The sequence below is a fragment of the Dipteris shenzhenensis genome, chromosome 22, assembly GCF_047967505.1.
Source record: "Dipteris shenzhenensis isolate YYH24624 ecotype China chromosome 22, Dip_SZ_1.0, whole genome shotgun sequence".
Classification (NCBI taxonomy): domain Eukaryota; kingdom Viridiplantae; phylum Streptophyta; class Polypodiopsida; order Gleicheniales; family Dipteridaceae; genus Dipteris; species Dipteris shenzhenensis.
The window spans coordinates 13285585-13298938 of record NC_141617.1 but is presented as its reverse complement, the minus strand read 5'-3'; the positions used below and the strand labels follow the sequence as shown (position 1 = coordinate 13298938).

General features: G+C 40.3%; 1 protein-coding gene and 1 pseudogene across 1 annotated transcript; both read right to left on the bottom strand.

Moving 5' to 3' along the window:
• Positions 1–1679: 1679 nt before the first annotated feature.
• On the bottom strand, positions 1680–2318 carry LOC147887764 (uncharacterized). The gene is made up of 3 exons (XM_087393215.1): positions 2184–2318; positions 2034–2094; positions 1680–1955 (listed from the first exon to the last, which is right to left on the bottom strand). The coding sequence occupies exons 1-3, from the start codon at positions 2279–2281 to the stop codon at positions 1680–1682; spliced, it is 435 nt and encodes a 144-aa protein (XP_087249341.1). The 5' UTR covers positions 2282–2318.
• Positions 2319–8330: 6012 nt separating this feature from the next.
• Positions 8331–8862, bottom strand: LOC147887763 (uncharacterized; annotated as a pseudogene).
• Between the last annotated feature and the right edge of the window lie 4492 nt (positions 8863–13354).

Below are 13354 nucleotides of genomic sequence, written 5' to 3'. Positions count from 1 at the left end.
CTCTATCATGGCCTCCTCATAAGCACACTTTCCCCTTGTATCCTTGTTGTGTGTTACCTCCACTATATTTATGCCAACATCCTTTGGTTTCCTTACTGGTGGCACAAATAGAATATCCCTCATTTTGAGGTCCACCCAATTGCAAGGATGAAGGTGTTAGTCATATCTATAATGAACTCTCTTAAGTGTCTCAACATCCTTCACCGTCAAGGTGGCCCATGACTATGTGTAGCAACAATCATGCAATCTTGGAAGAATTCTAACATCTAATCTTCAGCTGCCTCTTGGAGGGCCAACAATGCAAACCTATGCCATCTATAACCTAACTGATTGTCATTACAGATCTCCCTCACAAGCCTTTGAAAAGGAGCCTTTGGTATTGCATATCCCATGTCCTTTTGTGCCTTCCTTATCTCCCTAAGCAGTGACACCTTTTGAGAAACCCTCCTCTTTTTTTGGGTTTTACAAGTATCCGAGCAGAAAACCACGAGCGGAGAAGTCCGAGCGAGCCTTTTTGCAACATTTTTTAATGTATATTCATTCAAGGAATCATATTGAAATACTATTATGGTGGCATACGTTAAATACCGACTATATTTATTCAATTCTAACAGTACAAACTTTCCATGTATAGTATTTAAAGAAAATGTTAAAACAGGTCAAGGTCATTTGCAACCCCCCTAGAATGATACATTATCTTTCGAAACATTCATATTTTTAAATTCATTATTTTTTTTTCCTATTCTCCTCACACCCAAAGTAGACTGTTTCTCTAAGTTGGCCGCTCATGTATGTGATTCCATCCATGAACAAGGTTTGAGCATATTGCATTAAACTTTTACTAGATGTGGAAGTTTTGCCCAATGAACCAATCCAACCAATAGATGTACGTGTGCACTTCAACTTGCTTATCTATATGTAAGCCACCAAGTGATTTTACAAACCACATGCAACAAGTTTACAAGATGCAGGAAATATAAGAGTGACAACGTATGAAGGAGAAGAAATGCATATCATAGAATCTTACATTAAATAATAATGTCAACCAACAAAATAGAAGCTCAAGATTGTTTCCAAAAGCCAAAACAATATGTACCTCCAATGTAGATTTAACTTGCACATTAATAAACTAGAGTGCACCCAAAAAAAGTTTTCCGAACTATTGTCTTATACGCATAATGTCACAAAATTTCAGAATCAAAATGATAGCCACAAATAAATATTGTGTATGTGAGATAGCACCAATGTCTAGTAGACCATAAAGTATAACCATGAACTAATTCTCATCGGCGGAGTCATCCACAAATAAAGTCCGTCGTCTCCTCTTCTCCCTCAACTCATAGTTATATGATTTGTCGTTCCTTTCCATGTGCATGGCCATCCTCTCTGCGTAAGTTGGTAATTCACTTCAAAATGAAACTCTTGAATTCCCTTACATGTGTAAATGAAAGGTATTCATTCAAAATAAAGAACAACATTTTTTACTCACTAGTCCAATGGCATGGCAACATTGATTTCTTCCTCCTCAGCATCGATGTCCATGAGCATATGCTACTGTGTAGACGATCCCACACCTGCATAAATAGCATCCACCACTCCTAGAAGTAGTCCAGTACATATCTCTGGGTCATTGTCTATTGCCAAGCAAGGGCGACCAGAGTGGAGTGCAGCCCTCAATCCTAGTCCTGTCCTTGCCCCCATCTCAAGAATGGAACCATTTGGAGACACAACATCTCCAAGAACATAAGTATGAATGCAGGACTCTTCTCAAGAGATCCACGCCATGCACCTCCCTTCCCAACTCTTTTGGAATGATGGACTAAAGGCAAGTAATGTGGAAGCAAGTTGCCATCTAAACTCATCCTCATCATGGAGGCCACACCCTTTGCTGATTGCATGTTAAATGTGGGTCTTTGTCCTATCCTCCTCATAGCCATAGCATGGAAAACATAAGACTATTCAAAAAAGCATGAGTCAATTTCTATGTGATTTATGATACAGAAGTAGAAGCAAACATACATATGAAGACTCACCTTCACACCAATCCCAAGTGTGTCTGAAATGCCTTGAGGTTCCATGCTTTGTACGATCCATCTGCTTGAAACAAAACAATATGTACCAGAATCAGACCCTAGCCTATAACCCGCAAGACTTCATGAAGTGTTCAACACAAATAAATTTACCTGCAAGCCACCTCCATTTTTAATCTTACTGCATAGCGCTCCACAGTAGGCAGAGTAGATGGGGAACAGAAAACCAATGTCCACCCATTGTCATCCATCACAGCTGCAGCAACGGCCAAGGAAGAGGAGATATGGTCTTCTGTGATAACATTCCAAGGTGGAACCTCTCCTTATCACCTGTAGCATACCCTGTGGGAAGATCCACAATGCAACAGTCCACACTCCAAGGGAGAGTTCCTTGTCTAGAAAAATGGAGTCAAACCGTTTGATCGTACTCCTCCTGACCAATCGACATTTTTCCCTTGCTCTGAGTTTATCCGTGGTTAGGATTTTTGGTTCCCCAAGAATTCTCTAGAAGTGCTCCGCAATAATCTATCCAATCTCTTTTGGCTTGTGGATTAGGCGGCCCTCATGTAATAGAGTTTCTATCAATTCCTAAGCTTGTTTTTTCCTAAGACTTCTAAACATGTCTTCATTTGGCCTGTCGCCTTTCCCTGCCCACCATTCTCTCATGTAAACTTTGGATTGCGTTGCCTCAATGATGGCTTCTACCCTGCCTCTATCTCTGAAGGCTTTGAGTCTTACCTGTCCCTAGGTTGTTTCATCTTCCTCTAGAAAGCTTGATTTGCTCTTCAATTTTTATGCATCTCCAAACTCTAGCAATATCCTCTCTTCTTGATAGATTTAAGCAAAATTCCTATCCTTTTTGTGGCCTTGACCCACTCTTTAGTTATCTTAGCTGTGCCATCAAAAGCATTTTCCCATATCCTGATTATCTTCTGTTAGACGTAGGGTAGAAAAAAGAAGAAGGGGTTAGCCTTAAACCATGAATTTCTTCTCTTTCCCTGGCTTTTATCCATTGTAATTAAGATTGGTTTATGGTCTGAGAAGGGAAGAGAAGCAAGGGCTTTGCTCTTGATACAAAGGGTTGAGTTAGCGATGTCTCTCAAGTAGTACATTCTATCTATCCTTGCTTTCCTGTGGAGGGGGCCCGATTGGTTGTTAGTCCAGGTGAAGGAAGTGTCTACAGAGATGTCAATGAGAACCGCAAAGTCTTTGAGGGCAGTCCAAGAAGAAAGTTCCATGCCCCCTTAGAGTGTTTCCTATTTTGTTCCATCTATCTCTATGGGATTCTACCATGTTAAAGTCACCTAATAAGATATAATTATTTTGAAGGATCTGTCCCTCCCAAAGAAGAGCTCCTTCCCTCGTGGCATTAGGGGCATAAATGGAGAAAATCTGACACTGTAGCTGAGGATGAGAAAAGTCAACACCCATCTCGATGGACTCAAAAATGGATAGTGGGTGCGTGATTTGCCTGGTTAAGGTGAGAAGCTACTCTAAGAATGGCTCCACCTCTCTCTTCTTCATGGTTGGTGCAAAACCACTATCTTTTATTGTCTATTTGTTGACTGAGCTACCAAAGTAGCTTCACCCCTGAAACTTTAACCTATGTCTAAGGCTTGATAATTTTAGCCACCTTTTAAGGATAGCAGGTTTGAGGTCATTTGTTAAGCCCTGGATGTTGATGCTAAGGAAGGAGAAGTTGTCTTCCATCATTGAGGAGAGTTTTTTTTTCTCTTCTTCTTGAAGCTTACTGGGCTATTCTTGGGAGAAAGAGTGAAGCCTCTCAACATCCTTCTTTTCTCTCTTTCAATTGAGCTGATTTTCTTTCCTCTATCATTTACCTCGTCAGCTTGTACCTTTGCCTTTCCTAACCTGGTGTCTTTTCTTCCTTTGATGATTGTGAAGGGAGGACCCTCTTTATCAATTGTCTCATGTTCTGACTGCTCCATTTATGCCTCAAAATCTTGAGTGGCGACCACAAATTCTTCCTCCCTTGAGCTATCTTCAATCTATTCTTCTGTTTTAATAATGCTTGTTAGTGCCTATAAGAGAGAATCACACCAAATACCAAGTGCACCCAAATGTGTATGCCATAATAGAGTGAAATATCACCAAAACTCATGTCTCAAAGCATCTGACTCATGTGCATATACTATGCATCCATATGAGCAAATCTGGCCCAAAAGAAAATGCCAACTGCAATGGCAATCCAAAATGCCAATAAGTGCCAAATGACTCAAGCATAAACACCGTCCACTAGCATATGCATTAATAATATCTCATCCAAGAGAGCATAGCACTATCAGTGCATCACCTGCAATGTGTCAAAGCTGTCCCTCAGCATAAAATAGCATCCATGTGCAAAGCGTCCATAAAAATAACATCCCACAAGGCAGTTTGGGCCTATCAGCACATCCAATAAGGACTGCAATGCATCCAAATGGCCTATAAATCATCCACTACAACCAATGCACACCACGAATGAGTGCACACTGCTCAAACTGCAACCAGAGTGATCTACATAAGGTATGCTCAAGAAATCATAGTCCCATGGTAATGACCGCTACTGAAAATAAAACTTGAGATGCCTCAAAACATGGGTGCCATTGCATAATCGGACTCAGCAAGAAAATCTGCAAATATCTCTCTTCTGCCGGAACTCCAAAATCCCAACTGATGAGTGAGAAATGGGAGTCAATACTTATCCACTGCCATGTGGCATAAATCTAAGGTTTCAAAACCTTAGAATGAAAAATGCATAACAGAGAGACGAAAATAAAACTTGAGATGCCTCAAAACATGGGTGCCATTGCATAATCGGACTCAGCAAGAAAATCTGCAAATTTCTGCCGGAACTCCAAAATCCCAACTGATGAGTGAGAAATGGGAGTCAATACTTATCCACTGCCATGTGGCATAAATCTAAGGTTTCAAAACCTTAGAATGAAAAATGCATAACAGAGAGACGAAATCAAATACACAGAGATCTATAACTCTAAAAATCCTCCACCGAATTGTGTAAGAACTGATAAGTAGGGGTTTTTGGGCATCCGAAACGCAATGGGACAGACGGTTTTGGAAACCGTGGTCTCAATCACTGGGTCCAACACACGGACTGAAAAAAGTTTTTGGAAATAGAGCTATTTGTAAACTCCACCGGAGTGAAAATGATTAGCAACATAGAAGTTTTAGGACCTCCTGAGTCCACCAGAATTGACAAATTTGCAAATGGTTACTCCAAACTTGAGTTCCAACACTCGGGCAAAAAAACGCAGAAACTGACACAGTGAGTCAAAAATCCAATGAAATGATCACAGATTCAAGAATGCAGGTGTTTCCAAGCTCCTAAAGTGAAGTGGACACCAAAAGCAAGCAATAGTTGCCTCTACAAGTCAATACGAAGTCTCTGTCATCGAACAGAATAGGAAAAAGCTCAAAAAACGACTTTTTCTTTGAAAGCACTTAACAGGCTCTCAAAACCACTTCGCAAAACCAAAGTGACTTTTCCAAAGGTTCCTCCAAGGTCTCTGCATACTCGAATATGCAAGTAAAGTCACATGCAAAGCTTCCCACAAAGCTTCTCCTTCCTCCCATAGAGCTGCTGATCTTCTAGGCATTCACGCACGCTCAGCTAGATCACTTGGGCTTTGATACCAGTTGAGAGTGCTCTCAACGGAAAACGGAAGCAAGAACGGAAGAGGAAGAGAGAGAAACAGAGAGCCACACAAGTTTTGGTGGGTGCAAAACACCCTAATCTTCTTTTTCATTCATTTATATATGTGTTGTACATAACTGGGGTAAAGGCACAATGACCTTTAACCCCCACATTCTACCACCACCTAACAGTGCTTATGGGCACCTAACTATGCCTCTAGCACACACACATAGAAACCAAGGTATGCCTGGGGCATACACCTTGAGATATCCCAACATACCCCCCCTCAAGGGAATGCTTTAGGCTATGTCAAGGATACAACTAGTAGAAGGTGTCACATGCCATCTCATGGTGGTCATGGATCTATCAATGGTTAGGATCTCAAGCTAGCAAGGGTTCCCATGGGTGTAAGGTAAACAAAAGGGATACAAAAGACCTTCCAATGGTTATCTCCCCTACATGTACATGCACACAATGTCTGCAGGAGGTACCATGGAGCAAAAACACATACACATGGCCTACATCATATGGTGACCAGAGGTGTTTACAAAACACAATAGCTTATTTCATTCATTTTGGAGGACTATCCATGGAGGCTGAGTACCTTGACTCAACATAAAAAAGAGAGATTTGGAGCATATATGGAGATGATTCAAAAAGCACAATCTTCATGGGATGCCTCACCTTATGGAGGCACATCAATTGAAAGTAGATTGGCAGTTTTTGACTTTGAAGTTGCTTCCTTTTTGGCTCTACAAAACTTTTCATGATGATTGTTTTTGCCACAGTGTTTGCATAGATTGATCTTGAAGCAGTCTTTTGAGAGGTGATTAGTCTTCCCACAATGATTGCAAGGTGAAAACTTTCCCTTCTAGATTTTTATGGCATAGGCTATGTCATTGCCTTTCCAGAGTTCCATGTGCTGTTCTTCTTCTTGAAGAGTAGAGATAAGACCTTCAAGATTAGGAAGATTTTTCAAAGTGGTAACAATATGATCATAATCTTCAGGCATACTCTTGAGCAACACTGCCATTGCATCATTTGTAGTGATAGGAGAGTTGATAGAAGCAAGTTGAGTCATTAGACTCCACATGTAATTGACATGGGTAGCCAAAGGAGTGCCACTAACCATCTTCAATTCAAAGAAAGCAATCTTAAGTGACAATTTTGAGATGTGAGAGCTAGCACCAATAATAATGTCAAGCTTCTGCCAAGCTTCTGAAGGAGACTCTAAGTCAGAGATGTGATGAATATAGTCATCTCCTAAGGCAAGAGCAATGATGCCATAGGCTTTCTCCTCTCTAGCAGGATCTCTTGCCGGGTGTGTCGGAGTTGAGGATTCTCCAGCATTGGAGGCTATTGAAGAAGAAGTTGAAGCTGGTTTGACAAGGCCCCAGAGGTTTTCCCTCATCAATGCAAACTTAACCTTCATCTACCATGTGTGAAAGCCAACCATTGAACTTATCCATATTCAAGATGGTACGCATGAGAGGGTATAACCCAAGAATTGGGTAGTGTCTTCTCTCTTACAAGGCTAGAAAAACAATTGAAAAGCTTCAAAGTATAAGCATTTAATGTAGCAAAGACTTGTGACCAAATTTCATACTACAAATCAATGATGCTTTCACTTGCATGCTTCACACAGGTGGCTAAATGAAAGCTTTCCAAGAAAATCCAAGTGTAGCAACTTAAATCAAAGCTATAGCCATGTTGTATTGATGCTATTTAACACTTTAAAACATTAGAAATGCTAAAGTAGCATCTAATGTAGCATCACACTCACAACCTTGTCAAAACTATCCAAAACAGAGGCCTAAACTTGGAGGGCTTGTATCTTACTCTACAAAGCAAAGAAAAAGGGGATTTTTAAAGCAAAAGAAAGCTCATATACCAAGGAAGATCCAACATAGAGGTTGGGCAAATTGGCATGCGATATTGTTGGCTGGAGTGTCATCAAAATCGACTGGTTTTTCCTTGACTTCTCCTTGAATATGCAGCCATTGCTGCTCAGATTTCAACACAAGATAGCCCAAGGTATGGAGAAGCTTCCCTTGGAAGGAATTAGAGAAAGATAGAGTAGACATAGAGAAATCGTAGAAGATCGGTTCGTCGATTTTCGTGGAATGGCGACTAGAATGCAACAATGATTCCTCAATTGCTTGTAGGTGGAAGTTTGCCCCTTCGAGAGGTATCTCTAGCAGGAAGGGCTTGGAGAATGGCAGAGAAATGGAGGAGAACAAGCTTTAGCAAGATTTGAGAAGAAGGGGAAGAAATGGTGAAGATGAAGAAGAAGAAGATGATGTGGCACAAATGGGCTCAAGGAGGACCAAAGGGCTCTGATACCATGTTGGTAAATTGAAAGGAAAGCATGGAGTGAACACAAACTGAGAATTCTTGCTTTTGGAATGAAGAAAGATGAGGTCTTTAAGTAGGCACCTCTTACATGATCACTGACATCACTGATGACCTCTGAGCTCCACAATCATCTCTTCAATCTGCTCCTAGAGTCTCTCAATCATCCTATGTGGCTTCTACCACCATCTAACAGTGCTTATGGGCACCTAACTGTGCCTCTAGCACACACACATAGAAACCAAGGTGTGCCTGGGGCATACACCTTGAGATATCCCAACACAAGGTTCATATCAAATCCCAAAGGGCATGCTATTATAGATTTCTTCGTAGCTTTCTGGGGTGATTATGTACATTTACCTCCTCTTTGGCATATGCTCCATGGGTATCTTGATGCAATGTACAAGATTTCAAAGTATGTGCACAAGGGGCTACTTGTTATCTAGTTTGAAGGAGTAGGAATCCAGTTACTTGTAGTACAGGCCTTTCACAACATACTAAACCTTTATCGATCACATTCTTCCATTCATTCAATGTACCCCTTTACTACCTTCTCCTATACTGCAATACACTTGATAAGATAAAAATTTGCATGGACCTCAGCATTGGTTGTTACATCTGGATTTACTACAAAAGTGTCACCAACACACAAAGCGCCACTTAACACATCATAGTGGCCTTCATACGTGACATTGTCATATCCATTCACCTCATCTGCATTGACCTCAGGATCATTAGGTAGTGGTACCATAGTGTGATAATACCAGGGCTACACACGGACCTTATTAATGCAGCACCTATGTAGCAGTTCCATTGTGAATGCATGCATGCTTCACATAAGCGTGCCAATGATCTTGCTACCAAGATAGTTGGATCCATTGGGCTATGCAAGGAGTGAGACTTTGAAATACTCTCACAATTCCACTTCACCTCTCTGTTTACATCTCCTAGTTTAATCTCCCAAAAAACATGGCTGCATTCCCTTTCTTTTGAAGGATATGCTACGTTTCTCTCTGAGAAGAAGTCTTGTAGAAAAGTAACCACATAAACTACACAGTTCAAGATGGGACCACTAGGCTTTATTTGCTCATGTGTTAATGTTCTTTTTACCATGGCTCTAGCACCATCATGCTCTCCCTTGCCATGCCTTGATCCAAAAAAAAACCAACTCATCTCCATCCCTTGAATGCATAATTCTCTACAAAATCTACAACTCAAACAACCACATCATCAGGAAATTGATGTATGCAGTTCTTGAATTGTTATGCTTGCCATCGGGCTACATAGTTATGTGTGATGAAGACCTTGCACTTGGTCTTCAAGAGCTTAATAAACTCCAAGCATGGCATGTCTTTGTGCAAAAGATCTTTTGTCTTTTTCTTGTTCCCTTGCTAATCTATTGACTGCACATATTCAAATACCTTTACAGACAAGGTCTTGCCTCCCTTTTCCATCTCCAAGAAGCACGTTTTCAACTTCTTTGAACCACATTTTTTGCATTCTCCCATGAGACAATTATGAAAGGTTGCTTCAGTCTCCTTTGGGCAAAGCATTGATTCCCAGATATGTGTGGTACCTTTGAAAGTGTGACATGAAGCCAAGAAGCCAATGCTTGTGCCATCACTTGTGGCACAAATGTTGCATGTCCTAATGCATACTGATCCATGGTGGAGACCAAATGTAAGAGACTACATGTGGTTCAATGCATCCTTTAGAAAGATAATTGCACATGCTACTCACAGCATCATGTGTATCTATCCCCCAACCTTTGTACAAAAAAAGGCTTCATTATCTCAAATGATCTCAGACCAATGTTGCATTTGAGCCTATGGAAGAACTCAAACATACAAAATCTTAGACCATGCTTAGTATTTGACCATGCTAGTTCTCAGACATATTAAGCATTGAGTATGGTACCTTTAAAAGTGTGACATGAAGCCAAGAAGCCAGTGCTTGTGCCATCACTTGTGGCACAAATGTAGCCTGTGCAAATCCATCCTGCTCCATGGAGACCAAATGTAAGAGACCACATGTGGTTCAATGCATCCTTTAGAAAGATCATTGCACGTGGTACTCACAACATCTTGTGTATTTGTCACCCAACCTCCATACAAAAAAAGGCTTCATTATCTCAAATGATCGCAAAATAATGTTGTAGTATGGATGTATTTATTTGAACCTATGGAAGGAATCAAACCTGCAAAATGTCAGACCATGCTTAGTATCTGACATGCTAGTTCTCAAACATATTAAGCATTGACTATGGAAGAACTCTATGCTATTTACAACATGAAGCACTAAGTAGCATGAGTTATTCCTATAGAAATAGCATAGAGTTCAGAGTAGCAAGACATGATCAAGACCAGGATTTTATGACATGAAGGACTATGTAGCATGTGTTACTCCTGCTAAATAGCATAGAGTTCAAAGTAGCAAAACATGCATAAGCATATAGTTTAGCGACATTGATTGCGGTTGAGGCTCATCGAGCAAGTGCATCGGGTGTTTTATGTAACTTTTTGTTCCCATTCTTTTTTAACAAACATCCTTCTTGTTAGGGGATACACGTGTCGCATCTTTCGAAAATGTGAATACCAATTCTTTCATTTCATCTGTGATTGCCCTGTAGCATTTTTGCTTATGACATGCAACAGCCAATAAGAATAGTTTATCAGCATCAGGTTCCACTCTTGTTTTTGCCTTGTACAAGCTGTGACGGGGGACTCCTAGGACTCTTGAGATTTTTTCAATAGGCATGTTTTCCTTTGTATTGAGCATCATGGACAGTGATGTATTCTTGAAGAACAATGCCTCTTTACAATCTAGCTACTTGAAAAGAGCTAATGTGTTGTGCACATTGGAAATGATAGTAGTTTAAATAGCAGCCTCCTCCAGTGTAGATTGTGATGGATTTATCGAACGATAGGGCATTGATTAACTAGATTCCAGATTTCATGTCACTCTTTTGTGACGGTACCCTTAGTCCTATCCTTGAAAAATTTGACAACCGCAACATAGATTTCCACCTTTTCTTTGTCTTTAAGAGCCTTCACTCCACCATCACACTTCATTCACTTTCCCTCCCATCGTTTCTTCTTCCTATCTCTCTCATACTGCCTAATAGGAGCAAGATCATATGGGTCCTATGAGTTGAGATGTGTGTGTGTGTGTGTGTGTGTGTGTGTGTGCATGCGTGTGTGTGTGTGAGAGAGAGAGAGAGAGAGGAAGAGGTCATCTCACGTGTCCACGTTCTTGTAATTGAAAGCCAATATTTTAAAATTTGAAAGGGAGGAAAAAAATATGCTTGAATTTCAAAATGGAGACACTAACAAGCATTGCTAGTTAGCACTATCCCGGACAACAATTTTAATGCACGTGAATGTGCTCCCACCCCACTCCTAAACAGGAAATGATTAAGTCCCCTTAGGTGTGCCCCTCACTAAGAACTCTTTTGAAGCTTTAGCAAAGGATGAAACAAAAGAGTGGATCAAAGAAAATCAAGACAGAATGCAAGAGGATGAGTTTGAGGGTCCAAGGACATTGAGGAAGACATTAACAAGAATGATGAGATGGTCACTAAAAACATGATTGGTTCATACTTTGAAGAAGATCTTCCCAAATCCTCTCAATAGGAGAAAGAAGGTACACAACAAGGTCAAGCTTTTACTATTGTCCAAAACAAGAGAAGACAATCCAAAATAGCCAGCCCCCCAAAGCAACCTGAATCCCAGGACTAAAAAGGGATAAAAAAATAATGGTAAGTAGGATCATTCTCTTTCATTACCTTAAATGTCAGGGGCCTTACTGACCCTGCAAGAATTGAGGAACTGGCCTGTTGGTTAAGATCCAATTCTCTTTCTCCACATTTTTTAGATCTTCAGGAGGTCAAGGTAATAGGTGGCCTCTTAGAGAATAGACTCAAAAGGATAGATAATTTGGTATTTCACTAAGCATGAAGATTACAAAGGGGGAATAGCCATGGGAGTGCACTCACTTTCGAGGGTCATCCTTGGTAGTGCTCTCTAACTTTGGGGATGCATCTTATAGGACTTTGTAGATACTCAAAATAGATGGGTCTCCATCACTTGTCAGACAAAAGGATAGAGAGTCATTGTTCCTCCAATTTATGCCCCAAATAATTATAGAGATAGGGAAAATGCTTGGGAGTCACTAGATGCAATAATTGAAGGTGGTTTTTATTGGGGTATTTTAACATGGTTGAGTCTTGTAAAGATAGGTGGCTTGAAAAAGTCTTAGTTGCTAAAGGCTTTGAATTAGACGCTTGGAAAAATGCTGAAGATGCTCAACTTCACATTTTGCTCCAAAGGAACTGAAATAGGCTTACACCCTGTCATCCCATATTTGGACAGCATGTCCAATCCATACCGCCTTTGCAAGAGCCATATCCCACTTGTGGATCTAATCACCTCAATGCCCAAGAAGTAACGCAGCTCTCCCAAATCCTTCATCTCAAACTTCTGCTTCAATAGCATTTTCACATGAAGGATATCTTCATCACTATCACCTGTGATGATCAAATCATCAACATAAATCACTAGCAGCATAATACCTTTCTCTATTTTTCTCACATAAAGTGAGAAATCTGCCTTGGAAATCTAAAAGCCAATAGTGACAAGATACTATCCTATCTTGTCAGACCATGCTCTGGGTGCTTGTTTCAAGCCATACAAGGCTTTCTTCAACCTACAAACAAACTCAGGATGAACAGCATGAACATAACCTAGTGGCTACTCCATATAGCAGATATTGATATCTTGCATAAATGCATTGGTCATGTTAATGTACAAGGACTTAAATTAATGCAGGCCCAAAATATTATTGCAGGATTGCCTAAGTTCAAGGTTTCAGAAATGCATAAGGTATGTGAAGCCTGTCAATTTGGAAAACAAGCAAGGAAACCATTTCCTAGATATGTTCAAGAGAGTACGATGCCATTGAAAATAATCCACTCTGATGTGGGGACTACTAAAGCTGCATCTATTGGAGGTTGTGATTATTTTGTCTTTTTTATTGATGAGTACAGCAGAAAATTTTGGGTGTCTTTTATGAAAAAGAAAAGTGAAGTGTTTGGGCATTTCAAAGCTTTTAAAGCTATGGTTGAAAAAGAAATAGGCCTCCAAATAAAATGCCTAAGGTCAGATGGAGGGGGAGAGTACCTCAAAAATGAGTTTGCAAGTTTCCTACAGGAGCATGGCATAAAGCAATAATATTCATGCAATCATACCCCATAGCAAAATGGACTTGTAGAAAGGAAAAGCAGGCATCTTGGAGAGGTATCTCCTGCCATGTTCAACAA